This window comes from Hypanus sabinus, chromosome 19 (assembly GCF_030144855.1).
Source record: "Hypanus sabinus isolate sHypSab1 chromosome 19, sHypSab1.hap1, whole genome shotgun sequence".
In the NCBI taxonomy this organism is placed as follows: Eukaryota; Metazoa; Chordata; class Chondrichthyes; order Myliobatiformes; family Dasyatidae; genus Hypanus; species Hypanus sabinus.
In genome coordinates this window covers 66,371,029-66,388,413 of record NC_082724.1, presented here as the reverse complement: position 1 = coordinate 66,388,413, position 17,385 = coordinate 66,371,029, and the positions used below count along the sequence as shown (strand labels likewise).

At 42.3% G+C, this 17,385-nt stretch overlaps 1 protein-coding gene across 3 annotated transcripts in view; it reads left to right on the top strand.

Annotated features, from left to right (window-relative positions):
- Window positions 1-15,473, top strand: part of traip (TRAF-interacting protein) — a 79,235-nt gene extending 63,762 nt beyond the window's left edge. For all 3 annotated transcript variants that reach the window (XM_059944591.1, XM_059944592.1, XM_059944593.1), the window contains 2 exons: window positions 6,487-6,537; window positions 12,224-15,473. In XM_059944591.1, the coding sequence (XP_059800574.1) occupies window positions 6,487-6,537; window positions 12,224-12,340 (168 nt within the window). In that variant the 3' untranslated portion in view covers window positions 12,341-15,473. The remainder of the gene's footprint in view (window positions 1-6,486; window positions 6,538-12,223) is intronic.
- The last annotated feature ends 1,912 nt before the right edge of the window (window positions 15,474-17,385 follow it).

Genomic DNA, 17,385 nt, shown 5'->3' with positions numbered 1-17,385 from the left:
TCTTTTCCAGTCATGATGAAAGGTCTCAGTCTAGAAAGTTGACTATTTATTCATTTCCATAGTTGTTGCCTGACCTGCTGAGTTTCTCAATATTATGTTTGTGTTGCTCTGGATTTAGTAACATAGAAACATAGAAAACCTACAGCACAGTACAGGCCCTTTGGCCTACAAAGTTGTGCCAAACATGTCACTACCTTAGAAATTATTGGGCTTACCTATAGCCCTCTATTTTTCTAAGCTCCATGTACCTATCCAGGAGTTTCTTAAAAGACCCTATTGGATCCGCCTCCACCACCGTTGCCCATTCCATGCTCTCACCACTCTTATCTTATAAAAACTTATCCCTAACCCTCTGTACTTACTCCCCAGCACCTTAAACCTGTGTCCTCTTGTGGCAACCACTGCAGCCCTGGGAAAATGCCTCTGACTATCCACTCAATCAATTCCCCTCATCATCTAATACACCTCTATCAGGTTACCTCTCATCCTTCGTCGCTCCAAGGAGAAAAGTCTTGAGTTCATTCAACCTACTCTCAGAAGGCATGCTCCCTAATCCAGGCAACATCCTTGTAAATCTCCTCTGCACTCTTTCTATGGCTTCCATATCCTTCCTCTAGTGAGGCGACCAGAACAGAGCAGAGTATTTTAAGTGGGGTCTGACCAGGGTCCTAGCTGCAACATTACCTCTCAACTCCTAAATTCAATTCCACGATTGATGAAGGCCAATTCACCGTATGCCTTCTTAACAAAAGAGCCAATGGAGGATTGGAGGATAGCTGATGTTGTCCCGTTGTTTAAAAAAGGCTCTAAAAGTAATCTGGGAAATTATAGGCCAGTAAGTTTGACGTCGGTAGTAGGTAAATTTTTAGAAGGAGTACTAGATAGACAGGGACTTATTAGAATTTTTCGAGGAGGTTACAAGGAAAGTGGATGTTGTCTACATGAACTTCAGTAAGGCCTTCGACAAGGTCCCGCATGGGAGGTTAGTTAGGAAGATTCAGTTGCTAGGTATACATGGTGAGGTAGTAAATTGGATTAGATATTGGCTCAATGGGAGAAGTCAGAGAGTGGTAGTGGAGGATTGCTTCTCTGTGTGGAGGTCTGTGACTAGTGGTGTGCCACAGGGATCAGTGCTGGGTCCATTGTTATTTATCATCTTTATCAATGATCTGGATGATAATGTGGTAAATTGGATCAGCAAATTTGCTGATGATACAAAGCTTGGAGGTGTAGTGGACAGTGAGGAAGGTTTTCAAAGCTTGCAGAGGGATCTGGACCAGCTGGAAAAATGGGCTGAAAAATGGCAGATGGAGTTTAATATAGATAAGTGTGAGGTATTGCATTTTGGAAGGAAAGACCAAGGTAGAACATACAAGGCAAATGGTAGGACACTGATGAATGCAGTAGAACAGAGGGATCTGGGAATACAGATACAAAATTCCCTAAAAGTGGCATCACAGGTAGATAGTGTAGTAAAGTGAGCTTTTGGTACATTGGCCTTTATAAATCAATGTATTGAGTATAAGAGTTGGAATCTTTGGTGAGGTTGTATAAGGCATTGGTGAGGCCAAATTTGGAGTATTGTGTGCAGTTTTGGTGACCGAATTACAGGAAGGATATTAATAAGGTAGAAAGAGTGCAGAGAAGGTTTACAAGGATGTTGCCGGGACTTGAGAGACTGAGTTACAGAGAAAGGTTGAATAGGTTAGGACTTTATTCCCTGGAGCGTAGAAGAATGAGGGAAGACTTGATAGAAGTATATAAGGTTATGATGGGTATAGATAGAGTGAATGCGAGCAGGCTTTTTCCACTGAGGCTAGGGGAGAAAAAACCAGAGGACAGGGGTTAAGGGTAAAGGGGGAAAAATTTAAAGGGAACATTCTTCACACAGAGAGTAGTGGGAGTGTGGAATGAGCTGCCAGATGAAGTGGTAAATGCGGGCTCACTTTTAATATTTAAGAAAAACTTGGAGAGGTACATGGATGAGAGGTGTATGGAGGGATATGAGCCAGGTGCAGTTCAGTGGGACTAGGCAGAAAAATGGTTTGGCACAGCCAAGAAGGGCCAAAAGGCCTGTTTCTGTGCTGTAATGTTCTATGGTTTTGACATGCGCAGCTGCTTTGAGCGTCCTATGGGCTCAAACCCCAAGATCCCTCTGATCCTTCACGCTGCCAAGAGTCTTACCATTAATACTATATCTGCCATGATATTTGACCTACCAAATGATCCACTTTACACTTATCTAGGTTGAAGTCCATCTGCCACTTCTCAGCCCAGTTTTAAAACCTATTAATGTTCCGCTGTAACCTCTGACATCCCTCCACACTGTCCATAACACCTCCAACCTTTGTGTCATCAGCAAACTTACTAACCCCTCCCTCCACTTCCTCATCCAGGTCATTTATAAAAATAATAAAGATTAAGGGTCCCAGAACAGATCCATGAGGCACTCCACTGATCACCGACCTCCATCCAGAATATGGCCTGTATACAACCACTCTTTGCCGTCTGTGGGCAAGCCGGTTCTGGATCCACAAAACAATGTCCCCTTGGATCCCATGCCTCCTAACTTTCTCAATAAGTCTTGCATGGGGTACCTTATCAAATGCCTTGCTGAAATTCCTATACACTACATCTACTGCTCTTCCTTCATCAATGTGTTTAGTCACATCCTCAAAAAAATCCAGTCAGGCTTGTAAGGCATGACCTGCCCTTGACAAAGCCATGCTGACTATTCCTAATCATATTATACCTCTCCAAATGTTCATAAATCCTGCCTTTCAGGATCTTCTCCATGAACTTACCAACCACTGAGGTAAGACTCACTGGTCTATAATTTCCCAGGCTATCTCTACTCCCTTTCTTGAATAAAGGAACAACATCCACAACCTTCCAATCCTCCGGAACCTCTCCCGTCCCCATTGATGATGCAAAGATCATTGCCAGAGGCTCAACAATCTACTCCCTCACCTTCCACAGTAGCCTGGGGTACATGTCATGTGGTCCCAGTGATTTATCCAACTTGATGCTTTCCAAAAGCTCCACCACAACCTCTTTCTTAATATCTTCATGCTCAAGCTTTACTGTCTGCTGCAAGTCATCACTACAATCACCAAGGTCCTTTTCCATAGTGAATATTGAAGTAAAGTATTCATTACCTCTGCTGTTTCCTCTGGTTCCATACACTCTTTCCCACTGTCACATTTGATAGGTCCTTTCACGTCTTATCCTCTTGCTTTTCACATACTTGTAGAATGCCTTGGGGTTTTCCTTAATCCTGCCCGCCAAGGCCCTCTCATGGCCCCTTCTGGCTTTCCTAATTTCCTTCTTAAGCTCCTTCCTATTAGCCTTATAATCTTCTAGATCTCTATCATTACCTAGCTCTCTGAACCTTTTGTAATCTTTTCTTCTTGACTAGATTTATTACAACCTTTGTACATCACGGTTCCTGTACCCTACCATAACTTCCCTGTCTCATTGGAAAGTACCTATGCAGAACTCCCCTGAACATTTGCCACATTTCTTCTGTAATTTTCCCTGAGAACATCTGTTCCCAATTTAAGCTTCCAATTTCCTGCCTGATAGCCTCATAATTCCTCTTACTCCAATTAAGCACTTTTTTAACTTTGTCTGTTCCTATCTCTCTCCAATGCTATGGTAAAGGAGATAGAATTATTATCACTATCTCCAAAATGCTCTCCCATTAAGAGATCTGACACCTGACCAGGTTAAGTTCCCAATACCAAATGAAGTAAAGCCTCTCCTCTTGTAGGCTTATCTTCGTATTGTGTCAAGAAACCTTCCTGAACACACCTAACAAACTCCACCTCATCTGAACCCCTCACTCTAGGGAGATGCCAATTGATATTTGGGAAATTACAATCTCCCATCATAACAACTCTGTTATTATTACACCTTTCCAGGATCTGTTTCCCTATCTGCTCCTCAATATCCCTGTTACTGTTGGGTGGCCTATAAAAAACACCCAGTAAAGTTATTGACCCTTTCCTGTTCCTAACCTCCACCCACAGAGACTCCGTAGACAATCCCTCCATGGCGTCCACCTTTCCTGCAGCCGTGACACTATCTCTGATCAATAGTGCCACACCCCACCCCCCCCCCCCCCACCTCTTTTGCCTCCCTCCCTATTCTTTCTGAAACATCTAAAACCTGGCACTTGATATAACCATTCCTATCCCTGAGCCATCCAAGTGTCTGTAATGGCCACCACATCACAGCTCCAAGTACTAATCCACGCTCTAAGCTCATCCACTTTGTTCACAATACTCCCTGCATTAAAATAGACACATCTCAAACCGTCAGTCTGAGCGTGTCTCTTCTCTCTCACCTGCCTATCCTCCCTCTCTCACTGCCTACAAGCTTTCTCTATTTGTGAGCCAACCTCCTCTTCTCCAGTCTCTTCAGTTTGGTTCCCACCCCCCACAATTATAGTTTAATCTCTCCCCAGTAGCCTTAGCGAATCTCCCCACCAGGATATTGGTCTCCCTGGGATTCAAATGAAACCCGTCCTTTTTGTACAGGTCACACCTGCCCCAAAAGAGGTCACAATGATCCAGAAATCTGAATCCCTGCCCCCTGCTCCAATCCCTCAGCCACGCATTTATCCTCCACCTCATCCTATTCCTATTCTCACTGTCATGTGGCACAGGCAGTAATCCCAAAATTACTACCTTTGTGGTCCTGCCTCTCAACTTCCTTGCTAACTTCCTGTAGTCTTTTTTCAGGACCTCTTCCCTTTTCCTACCTATGTCATTGATACCAATATGAACCACAACCTCTGGCTGTTGTCCGTCGCACTGCAGGATATCTTGGACGCGATCTGAAACATCCCGGGCCCTGGCACCTGGGAGGCAAACTACCATCCGAGTTTCTTACCTGTGTCCACAGAATCACCTGTCTGACCCCCGAACATCTGCAGAGTCTCTTGTGTTTATAACTGAGCTATGGCTTTTACAGAGTACTCCACTTTGGGTCTGACTCCACTCTGCTGTAGTATTCCAAGTATTTGTTTTGGTGTATAAGAGCTGCATAAGCTTGATGGCACAAATGGCCACTTTTTTTTATTATCAAAGTGTGAATATCATCAAATTAAGTGCCTGTATATACCACTCACACTCTTGTCTCTTTCTATCTGTCTTCTTTACTCCAACAAGAACAAGGCCAAATTTCATTCCATAACTAAAGTCCAGACAATATCCTGTTGAATCTGCTCTGCACTTCATCCCATGCAATAACCTCCTTTCTATAGTGTGGCCTTGTAAAGTTGCAGCATTAATATCAACTCATCATTCAATGTATGAAGGAAAGTATGCCATATGCTTTCTTCATCACCATGTCCACCTATGTTACCACTTTCAGAAAGCTGTCTACTTGGACCCCTAGGTCTCAGTTCATCAACATTCTTTAGTATCATAGATGCTGACACTCAGTCCCATCACCAAATACGAGAAGGGACATTGAAAAGAAGGGATAACAAAGCCTTTGTAACAACCTTGCAGCATACCATATGTTATGGAATGAGTCACAGTAAACAAAAAGTGGTTGTTTAGCAGTAATTGGGTGTAACGGTAATGTAGTGGTTCGTGTGACTGTATTACAACTCTGGTTGTTGGAGTTTGGAGTTCATTCCTGGCATCTTCTGTAAGGAGTCTCTATATATCCTCCCCATAGATTTTATTTCAGCTGCTCTGGTTTCCTCCCACAGTCAAAACATATTAGTTAGTAAGTTAATTTGTCATTGTAAATTGTATTGTGATTAAGTTAGGGTTGAACCAGGGGCCCAGAAGGACTTGTATTGCTAACTAAAATAAAAATAAAATAATTAAGGCTTGCCGTGTTTAAAAAAATTCACTTGTATTGAGTGCTGACTTTATCTGGTGATGACAAGGCGAGAAATACACACTGGTCAGTCATGTGGTGATGCGCCAATCCACCTGAATTTGTGGAGCAACAGAGCAGATCAGGTTGCAACATACTTTCATTTTTCTTTTCCTCTCCCCTTCTCTCTTCTGTTCCCCATTCCAACCTCTTACCTCTCCTCATTTGCCTTTCCCCTGGTGCCCCTTCTCTTTCCCTTTCTCTCATGGTCCACTCTCCTCCTCTATCAGATTCCTTCTTCACCAGCCCTTTACCTTTCCCACTCACCTAGCCTCACCTATAACCTTCTAGTTTGTACTCCTGCCCCTCCCCCCATCTTTTTATTCTGGCACCCTCCCCCTTCCTTTCTAGTCCTGTAGAAAGAAGGGTTTTGGCCTGAATCATCAACTGTTTATTCCTCTCTATGGATGCTACCTGACCTACTGAGTTCCTCCAGCATTTTGTGTGTGTTATTCTGACTTTCAGCTGAAAATCACCATGTTGGGTCGCTGCTGTTCAGTTTATTCCTTAATTGCAGTATGCATCAATAGCCTCACCCTTGTGCAGACTGCAGGCTGCTAACTTGCATTAATCTTTTTGTTTCCTTAGGTGCGAACGGGCTTCGATGGATTGGGAGGAAGAACCAAGTTCATTGAACCTGTATCTTTTGCTGGATTTAGAAATTCTGTTTTGTGAAATATTCCGTGGCTCAGAAGGATAGGGAAAGGAAGAAGGCAGCAGTACTTGGGGACTCTATAATTAAGGAGTCAGGCAGGCGATTCTGTGTATGCAGGAAAGAAACATGGATGGTTGTTTGCATCCCAGTTGCCAGGGTCCAGGATGTTTCTGATCACGTCCACGATATCCTGAAGTGGGAAGGTGAACAGCCAAAGGTCGTGGTACATATTGGTACCAATGATATAGGTAGGAAAAGGGAGGAGGTCCCGAAAACAGACTACAGGGAGTTAGGAAGGAAGTTGAGAAGCAGAACCGCAAAGGTAGTAATCTCAGGGTTACTGCCTGTGTCATGCGACAGTGAGTATAGGAATAGAGTGAGGTGGAAGATAAATGCGTGGCTGAGGGATTGGAGCAGGGGGCAGATATTCAGATTTCTGGATTATTGGGACCTCTTTTGAGGCAGGTGTGACCTGTACAAAAAGGACAGGTTGCACTTGAATCCAAGGGGTCCAATATCCTGGCAGGGAAGTTTGCTAAGGCTGTTGGGGAGAATTTAAACTAGAATTGCTGGGGGAGGGGAGGGGTGGGAACCGAACTGAAGAGATGGGAGAAGGAGCTGGTGGCTAACAAATAGAGAAAGCTTGAAGACAGTGCGAGAGGGAAGATAGGCAGGTGATAGAGAAGGGATGAGCTCAGACTGATGGTTTGAGATGTGTCTATTTTAATGCAAGAAGCATCATGAACAAAGCAGATGAGCTCAGAGCATGGATCAGTACTTGGAACTATGATGTTGTGGCCAATACAGATACTAGGATGGCTCAGGGGCAGGATTGATTACTTCAAGTGCCAGGTTTTAGATGTTTCAGAAAGGACAGGGAGGGAGGCAAAAGAGGTAAGGGCGTGGTACTGATGGTCAGAGATAGTGTCACTGCTGCAGAAAAGGAGGAAGTCATGGAGGGCAAACACAAGGAAATCTGCAGATGCTGGAAATTCAAACAACAACACACACAAAATGCTGGTGGAACACAGCAGGCCAGGCAGCATCTATAAGGAGAAGCACTGTCGACATTTCGGGCCGAGATCCCACGGGATCCCACTACTAAGCACATCTTTCCCTCCCCCTCCCCTTTCTGCTTTCCACAGGCGTTGCTCCCTACGCAACTCCCTTGTCCACTTGTCCCCCCCATCCCTTCCCACCAATCTCCCTCCTGGCACTTACCCTTGTAAGCAGAGCAAGTGCTACATCTGCCCTTACACTTCCTCCCTCACCACCATTCAGGGCCCCAGACAGTCCTTCCAGGTGAGGCAACACTTCACCTGTGAGTCAGCTGGTGTGGTATACTGCATCCGGTGCTCCCTGTGTGGCCTTTTATATATTGGTGAGACCCGACGCAGACTGGGACTATTTCGCTGAACACCTATGCTCGGTCCGCCAGAGAAAGCAGTATCTCCCAGTGGCCATACATTTTAATTCCACGTCCCATTCCCATTCTGATATGTCTATCCATGGCCTCCTCTACTGTAAAAATGAATCCAAACTCAGATTGGAGGAACAACACCTTATATATCGGCTGGGTAGCCTCCAACCTGATGGCATGAACATCGACTTCTCTAACTTTCGTTAATGCCCCTTCTTACCCCATCCCTGACATATTTAGTTGTTGTTTTTTTCTCTTATACTCAGTACTTTGATTTATAAAGGCCAATGTACCAAAAGCTCTCTTTACCTGTGACATCACTTTTATGGAATTATGTATCTGTATTCCCAGATCCCTCTGTTTGACTGCACTCCTCAGTGTCCTACCATTACCTTGTATGTTCTACCTTGGTTTGTCCTTCCAAAGTGCAATACCTCACACTTGTCTGTATTAAACTCCGTCTGCCATTTTTCAGCCCATTTTTTCTAGCTGGTCCAATTCCCTCTGCAAGCTTTGAAAACCTTCCTCACTGTCCACTACACCTCCAATTTTTGTATCATCAGTAAATTTGCTGATCCAATTTACCACACTATCATCCAGATCATTAAGAATGATGACAAATAACAATGGACCCAGCACTGATCCCTGCGGCACACCTCTAGTCACAGGCCTCCACTCAGAGTAGCAATCCTCCACTACCACTCTCTGGCTTCTTGCATTGAGCCAAAGTCTAATCCAATTTACTACCTCACCATGTATACCTAGCGACTGAATCTTCCTAACTATCCTCCCATGCGGGACCTTGTCAAAGGCCTTAGTGAAGTCCATGTATAGAACATCCACTGCCTTCCCTTCATCCACCTTCCTGGTAACTTCCTCGAAAATCTCTAATAGATTGGTTAAACATGACCTACCACGGACAAAGCCATGTTGACTTTCCCAAAAAAGTCCCTGTCTATCCAAATACTTGTAGATCCTATCTCTTAGTACTCCTTCCAATAATTTACCTACTACTGATGCCAAAGTTACCGGCCTATAATTTCCTGGATTACTTTAAGAGCCTTTTTTAAACAATGGAATGACATGAGCTATCCTCCAATCCTCCGGCACCTCACCCGTGGATACCAGCATTTTAAGTATATCTGCCAGAGTCCCTGCAATTTCAACACTAGTCTCTTACACTTACCTTCACTGGCACATGGCACAGGTAACAATCCTGAGATTACTACCCTCGAGATCCTGCTTTTTAACTTCCTACCAAGCTCTCTACACTCATTCTTCAGGACCTCCTCACTTTTTCTTCCTTCATTATTGGTACCAATGTGTACCATGACATCTGGCTGCTCATCCTCCCACTTCAGAATTGCTGTGCACGCAATCAGAGACATCCCTGACCCTAGCACCCGGGAGGCAACAAACCATCCAGGAGTCTCTGTCATGACCACAGAACCTCCTGTCTGTACCTCTAACTATCGAGTCCCCTATCACTACCGCTCTTTTCTTCCCCCCGCCCTTCTGCACTGCAGAACCCGACTCAGTGCCAGAGATGTGGCTGCTGCAGTTTGTCCCGGGTAAATCAAACCCCCCCCCCCCCCCCAACAGTATCCAAATCGGTGTACTTGTTGTTGAGGGGAAATGCCACGGGCCTGCTCTGCCTGACGGTTACCCAATTACCTGTGCCTTGCTCCTTGGCGTAGCTACCTCCCTGAAACTACTATCTATAAATTCCTCATTCTCCCAAATGATCTGGAGGTCATCCAGCTCCTGCTCCAATTCCCTAACGCGGTTTGTTAGGAGCTGCAGCTGGATGCACTTCCTGCAGGTGTTGTTGTCAAGGACACCGGAAGTCACCCTGACTTCCCATATCCTGCAAGAGGAGCATTCCAACATCCTGCCTGGCATTCTCTCTGAACTTACTAGTTAAAAAAGATATCGAATGAGAAAAGAAAACAACAACTTACCGGAACCTACCCTTGCCTCTGCCTGTTCACACTGAAGCCTGTTGAGCCAAAGCCGTATCACTCTGACTCAGTCCACTCCAACAATGGCCACTTCACTAAAGGAAACTTCTTTTATAGTGCGCTAACTGACTGGCTGTCTTCAGCTGGTCCGCTCCCAATTGGTTGGCTGTTTAAAAAAACTGATAAAGCCCACAAATCCTCTCCTTTTCAAGCTCTGACAATGGCTGCTTCGCTAGACGAAACTTCTTTTTTTTTGAAAGAAATCATGTTGGTTAACTCCCTGGGAGTGAATTAGATGTACCGCAGGCTACTGTGGGAGGCGAAGGAGGAGATTGTTGAGCCTCTGGCAATAATCTTTGCATCTTCAAGAGGAATGAGAGAGGTTCCAGAGGATTGGAGGTTTGCAGATGTTGTTCCTTTATTCAAGAAAGGGAGTAGAGATCGCCCAGGAAATTATAGATCGGTGAGTCTTATTTCAGTGGTTGGTAAATTGATGGAAAAGATCCTGAGAGGCAGGATTTATGAACATTTGTAGAGGCATAATACGATTAGGAATATTAGATTAGATTAGGAGGCATGGGATCCAAGGGGACCTTGCTTTGTGGATCCAAAATTGGCTTGCCCACATAAGGCAAAGAGTGGTTGTAGATGGGTCATGTTCTGCATGGAGGTCAGTGACCAGTGGTGTGCTCCAGGGATCTGTTCTGGGACCCTTTCTCTTCGTGATTTTTACAAATGACCTGGATGAGGAAGTGGAGGGATGGGTTAGTAAATTTGCTGATGACAGAAATGTTGGGGGTGTTGTGGATAGTGTGGAGGGCTGTCAGAGTTTACAGTGGGATGTCGATAGGATACAAAACTGGGCAGAGAAGTGGCAGATGAAGTTCAACCCAGAGAAATGTGAGGTGGTTCATTTTGGTAGGTCAAATATGATGGCAGAATATAGTATTAATTGTAAGACTCTTTGGCAGTGTGGAGGATCAGAGGGATCTTGGGTCTGAGTCCATAGGACACTCAAAGCTGCTGTGCAAGTTGACTCTGTGGTTAAAAAGGCATACGTTGGCCTACATCAACCATGGGATTGAGTTTAAAAGCCGAGAGGTAATGTTATAGTTATATAGGACCCTGGTCAGACCCCACTTGGAGTACTGCACTCAGTTCTGGTCACCTGAGAGGCAGGAAGGATATGGAAACTATAGAAAGGGTGCAGAAGACATTTACAAGGATGTTGCCTGGATTGTGGAGCATGTGCTGCTTGGAGCGGCGGAGGATGAGAGGTGTATAAGATGATAAGAGGCATTGATTGTGTGGATAGTTAGAGGCTTTTTCCCAGGGCTGAAATGGCTAACACAAGAGGGCACGGTTTTATGGTGCTTGGAAGTAGGTACAGAGGAGATATCAGGAGTAAGTTTTTTTACAGAGTGCTGAGTGCATGGAATCGGCTGCCAGAAACAGTGGTGGAAGTAGATATGGTTAGGTCTTTTAAGAGACTCCTGGATAGGTACATGGAGCTTAGAAAAATAGGGGGCTATGGGTAACCCTAGGTAATTGTTTGATACATACATGTTTGACACGGCATTGTGGGCCAAAGGGCCTATATTGTTATAAAGGGTTTTCTATGTTTTTCTAAAATTGGGAAAAATAACTGTGGACATTAGCTTAAGAAGAAGATACCATAAATGTTAAAGGTCTTGCATTGTAAAGGTTATTGGGTCAAACTTGGCTCAGTTGGATGAGACTTTGAGGCCACTCACTCTTTGCTTTAATCAAAACAGTAGCTGGGAGAACATGTACAATCAGAGGCAATGGTGTATTAGAATTACGGTTATATAGAAGTCAGATTTTATTGAAAACTGTACGTCACACAAGTAGTCTGTAGAGCCAGACAGGGATAGGTCACATCACTGGAAAAGCTTGTAGATGAGAATAAGGACCAAGGAATAGAGTTGGGGGAAGTTCAGAGGCATAAAGCAGGTATAAGAAATTGCTGGAGAATTTTGTTACTATCGGAGAATTAAGAATGGACAGAGATTCAAGATTCAAAATACATTTATTATCAAAAAATGTTTTAGTGATACTGTACAATCTTAAGATTTGTCTGCTTACAGCATAACATATTTTAAAAATCAAAGTTCATGGTTACATTTACAGTGTTTGTGTTCCACCATGAATTGTACATCAGTGTCCACAACGTTGTCCATCACAGATGTGACTTCACAACTATAAGAAAAATATTGTTTTAAATATTGCCATTTGTTTTAAGTTCATCCTTGACATTACTTCCTTCAGACTAAAATGATGGAAATACGTCCACTGCCATTAAAAACAAAGAGAAAGAAAGTTACACGAGTAACGGTTAAAAGGTCCATCTGTAATCAGCCTAAACTGAAAGATTTCCTTAAATGAACCAAAAATGATCCCCAAATTTCAGGGATATGAGGCACTGGAATGGGATGAACTAGAACTGAAATGAGTGCTAGGTAATATCTTGTATTAGCAGCAGTCGTCTGTTGGTGTTGATAGCACTGATTGATCCTTTCAGGAAGGGTGAAGATGGCCTGTACAATGTGTCATAGCAGGAGCAGTAGTACATCCAGTATGACAAATGATCAAACACGTGATCTCAAAAACAGAAAGGCTTTCCATGTTCACCAGGGCAATTGAATTCTTTCAGCAGTAGGTAGGCCACTGATGCTGCCTTGGACATCGAGAGTAGAAACCACATGGCAATACCGAGAGAAAGGAGCAATGTGATATTATTTTAAACTACCATGGACAGGAGAAGAGGGAATGAAAGGAGGGGGAAGACTTCAAATGAAATTAACTCTTGTATTGCGACAAGTGACAGATATCCTTGACTTTGCCTCTTCAAGCTAGGAGATGGTAATATTTTACCCGCTCAGCATCAGAGTAAAATATTCCAAGGCACATTAGTTGTCAAATAAATTTTTGCACCTTTGAAACTGCTTTTACACTGTCAAGCATCATATACTACTTTTTTCTGTTTTCATCGGACATACTTCACTAAATATATTTGGCCTTTTAGCAACAACTTGGGTTGAGCCCTCAGATTTTTAGAGACTAAGCAAGAATTACTGAACACCATTGTATTGAACATCTTGTACTCAGCCCTACTTTATTTCACTCATGCTGCACCATTTCATTTCAGTTCTAGGCTGGATTTGAAATACTGATATTTAACCAATGCTTCAGATACGTGTTTCCTTCGGTCTAGTTTTCTCTGGACTACACTATCCTGACCATTCAAGTCACTCCTAGAAATGGCCTAATTATTCTTCTCATACTTTAGACAGCGCTACATATTGAAAAAGTTGAATTGAAACACTCAAACTGCAAATTCCTGTTACTGACTATAAAGTTGATAACTTTTGAATGCAGTTTTTTATGTCTTGACATCTCCACAATTTGTGTTGATATCCAATCTCCCATCAATTACTGTGGGTGTCAGTGATATAGGAGTTTGAATTTGTAAGATATTTGAGTACAGTGTCACAGCAAAAGCACTAGTTCTCATGATGCACAGTGATCCACATAATCAAACAAAAGTCTTGTCCATGTATGTTGATCAGTACCTTATCTTTGCATTTGATCTTTAAGTCTATTTTTAAAAGCCTTCAGCAAATTCAAAAGAAGAGCTTGTTTATAACCTACAAAGGATCTTCATTTGTTTTTGCACACTTTTTCCTTAAATGTGACAGTCAATGGCATTAACAGAGATTAGATGGTGTGCAGAAACAAGCAAAACATTCTTGGCGTAATTCAATACCTCTGGTAGTGGGGGTAGGGGGTTCAACAACCTTGTAGCTAATTATGTGTACATAGTCTTGCAATTTCTTTAATATGTTGACTTGAAGCATTCTTTCAACTAACTTTAAGCATTGCTGGGCATTTATAAAACATCGTAAGATTTAACTTGAGCTTGACCATTCTTTAAGAGTTTTTCAAACCCCACCTCTAATGTTAAAAGTGTTAAACTAATTGAATTCCAGAGACTGAACTGAAACCTTCAAGTTGATGGCAAATGTGTGGAAGACTAAATATTTGTATATACTGCATATAAAAGAGCACTTATCCAATGTGCAGTTAAGAAAATAAGAATCTACCTGTTTATTAACCATGAATTGTTTCTGAAATGTTCCATTATTGTCACAATGGAAATCTAGAGGCCCAACTTATTGGGAGCACAATGAGTTTGCTGTTGTTTTTAATGAAACGAAATTTATCTGTTTTGCAATTACCCATCTCCCTTACCCCTTCCAGTTTAATGTACGGGCAGGATAAGGTTTTAAAATGTTTTACCTCTGTGTAATATTGTCCAAGCTATCAACCTTGGTTCTTCTTCCAAACTGAGACATCCCATCTGTTAAGCTGATAGTGACCAGTTAAATGAGCATGTGCCCTTGCAGGCTTCTGAAGGTGCTATTTTGAGTACTTTAGAGGAACCTTGTAGTGGATTGCAAATCAAAGAATGCTTCTTATTTTGACAATCTTCCCTTAATATATATAATGCTACTGCAGTCAAATTACGCTATGCAGGCCATTGTTCCTGTACCAGTCACTGTTTACTACTTCCCTCTGACTGTGTGGAGAAATAGCTAGCTAAATAGGGTGTCAACTTTTGGAACAAGCAATGCCTTTTCCTCCACACTTTATCACTTTGTTTTATAGTCTTGCATTACAATAATTCATTCTCCAAATCCAGAGCTATTACAGCTAGAAAGATTAGACATTTATCAAGATCTTGCTACAGCAACAAAAAATAATTGCAGTCTGACACAAAGATTTTTAAGTGGGTTTGTTTGTAAGCAATTAAAATGTGGAAAATCATCAATATTGATAATCTCCTAATACCGTGAAGTGGATCTTGGCAAGACTTTGTGTGTCAATTAATGATCAAAACCTCCCATTTTGGACTTATAATTGTTTTGGGCTTTCATGTGTGTGGCTATGGATTCTGAAATGTAAAGATCAGCAGGTTGAAATTGGTGGACTCAGTTAAGTTTCTCTCCATCAGTTTTTTTACTTTGAGAAGTGGTGATAATTTTTTATATTGCTTTGTGTACGTGCCTGAATGTCTTTCTGGGAAATGGTCCTCGTTTTGATATGACGACATTAAAAATAGTGACCTCCGAGTGCAGTGCATGGTCAAAAACTGACCATCTCTTTGTGGTTGCCCAAGCAAAACAAGAATCTCCTAAACATCTTCTGCATATGAAAATCTTCTGATTAGTAGAAAGAAGATAGTTCAGTACTGATTTCATGTAATGAATGTTCCAGTTGAGAGAGAACTTTGGATTTTAGCCATTATTTCAAAAAGGTGACAATTGTTGTTTACTATAGCTTGGAGAGGGTTAAGTTGTAGAAGTGCTGATGCAGTTTTTTTTAGTCCCTAGCATTGCAATACAGTGACACAGCAGTTTGAAAGATGAATTGTATGTTTTACCTTTCTGGAGGTTAGATCCATTGGCTACATATGCTTATAAATTAGCTGACCTGAATAAATATTTTCTATATGAAATATTTTTGGTCTTATTTTTACTTAACATGACTGGAGATCAATCATTCAGTGTGACTACTTCAGCACCTTTCGTTACCTGTTACAATCCTAACACTCCCTTTTATTTGACAACCCTAGCTTAACATGAATCAGTCTCCCAAATGTATCCTTTCTCTGTCATTTGCAGCACCCTGTTTATTTAGAACAGACCCTTAGGCCCACAATATTGTGCTGAGCTACCACTGGGAGAAGTTAACCTAAAAAGTTAACACTTAATTACCTCTTACAATCCTTTCTCATAACACAAAATCTGTAACACTTATTACTTTGGTAATACCAGGTAAGTAACCAGCCTCATAAAGGAGTCTGCAGAAGCTCTGCACAAAATGTTCTTCTGAGTCAGCTACCTCCTGTATCTAATTGAGTGGTCACTGAATGTATGTTCATGGTCTTTTGTTGCTGTAGGCCATCCACTTCAAGGTTCTATGTACTGTGCATTCAGAGATGCTCTTCTTCATGCCACTGTTGTAACACGTGGTTATTTGAGTTACTGCCTTCTTCCTGTCAGCTTCAAACAGTCTTGCTATTCTCTTCTGATATTAACAAAGTGTATTTGCCCACAGAAATGCTGCTCACTAAATGTTTTTTTTATTTTTTGCACCATTCTCTGTAAATTCTAGAAATTTGGAGATCAGCAGTTTCTGAGATACTTAATCCACGCTGAATGGCACCAGCAATCATTCCATGATCAAAATCACTTACATCATATTTCTTCCCCATTTGATGTTTGGTCTGAACAACTACTGAACCACTTAACCATTTCTGCATGCTTTTATGTATTGAGTTGCTGCTACATGATTGGCTGATTAGATATTTGCATTAACAAGAAGGTGCCACCCTCCACCCTGCCATGTTCCTCATTCAATGTGTTTATGGCTTATCTGACCCAGCATCAACTTTTCAAACCCAGATCCCCATATTCCTCCGATCTTTCAAAACAATTATCTATTTGCACTTTAAATACTGTTAATGGTCTGGCCTCTGGAACTCTCTAGGGTTGAGAATTCCAAAGACTCACTACCCTCTTAAGGACGAAAGTTCTATATAACCTCCCCTCTCCCTTCAAATGATAAGCTATTTATCATGTAATTGTGCCCCCTTGATCACTAATGAAAACATCTTGGCATCTTCTCTTGTCAATCTACCTTAGTATTTTGTATGTTTCAATAAGATCACTTAGTTTTCTAACCAGCAGTGTTGGCGTTGGTCTAGTGATTTGAAGGTCACTAGTTCGAGCCTCAGCTAAGGCAGTGTGTTGTGTCCTTGAGCAAGGCACTTAACCACACATTGCTCTGCGACAACACCGGTGCCAAGCTGTATCAGCCTTTGGACAACATCAGTGATGTGGAGAGGGGAGACTAGCAGCATTGCAACTGCTGGTCTCCCATACAACTCTGCCCAGGCCTGCGCCTTGGAAACTTTCCAAGGCACAAATCCACAGTCTCTCGAGACTAACGGATGCCTATTAGTGTCACTTGATAGGCCATCCTCTTATCTGAAATTAGCCTCATGAATTTTCTCAGGACTGCCTGTCTCTAACAATCAAAGTCGGGTCTATTGTCATGTGCAAGTACAGGCCTCGTGCAATGAAAAACAGCGTCATGGGTACATCATCAGATACATAATATTCACAAGAAAAACAAATTATACACAAGTTTTACAAGATAGAATACATTAGCACTCAAGACAATTATAATGCAGAGTTCATTGTGTTGCTATACTTAGGTAGTGATTAGGGTTGTGTAATTTGGATCAAGATATCTGAAGGAAAGTAGGGGTTCTTTGTATTGTGGGACTTCTGTACCTCCTGCTCCTTGATACCTGCAAGGAGATAGCCTAGCCCAGATAGTGGGAATCCTGATGATGGATGCTG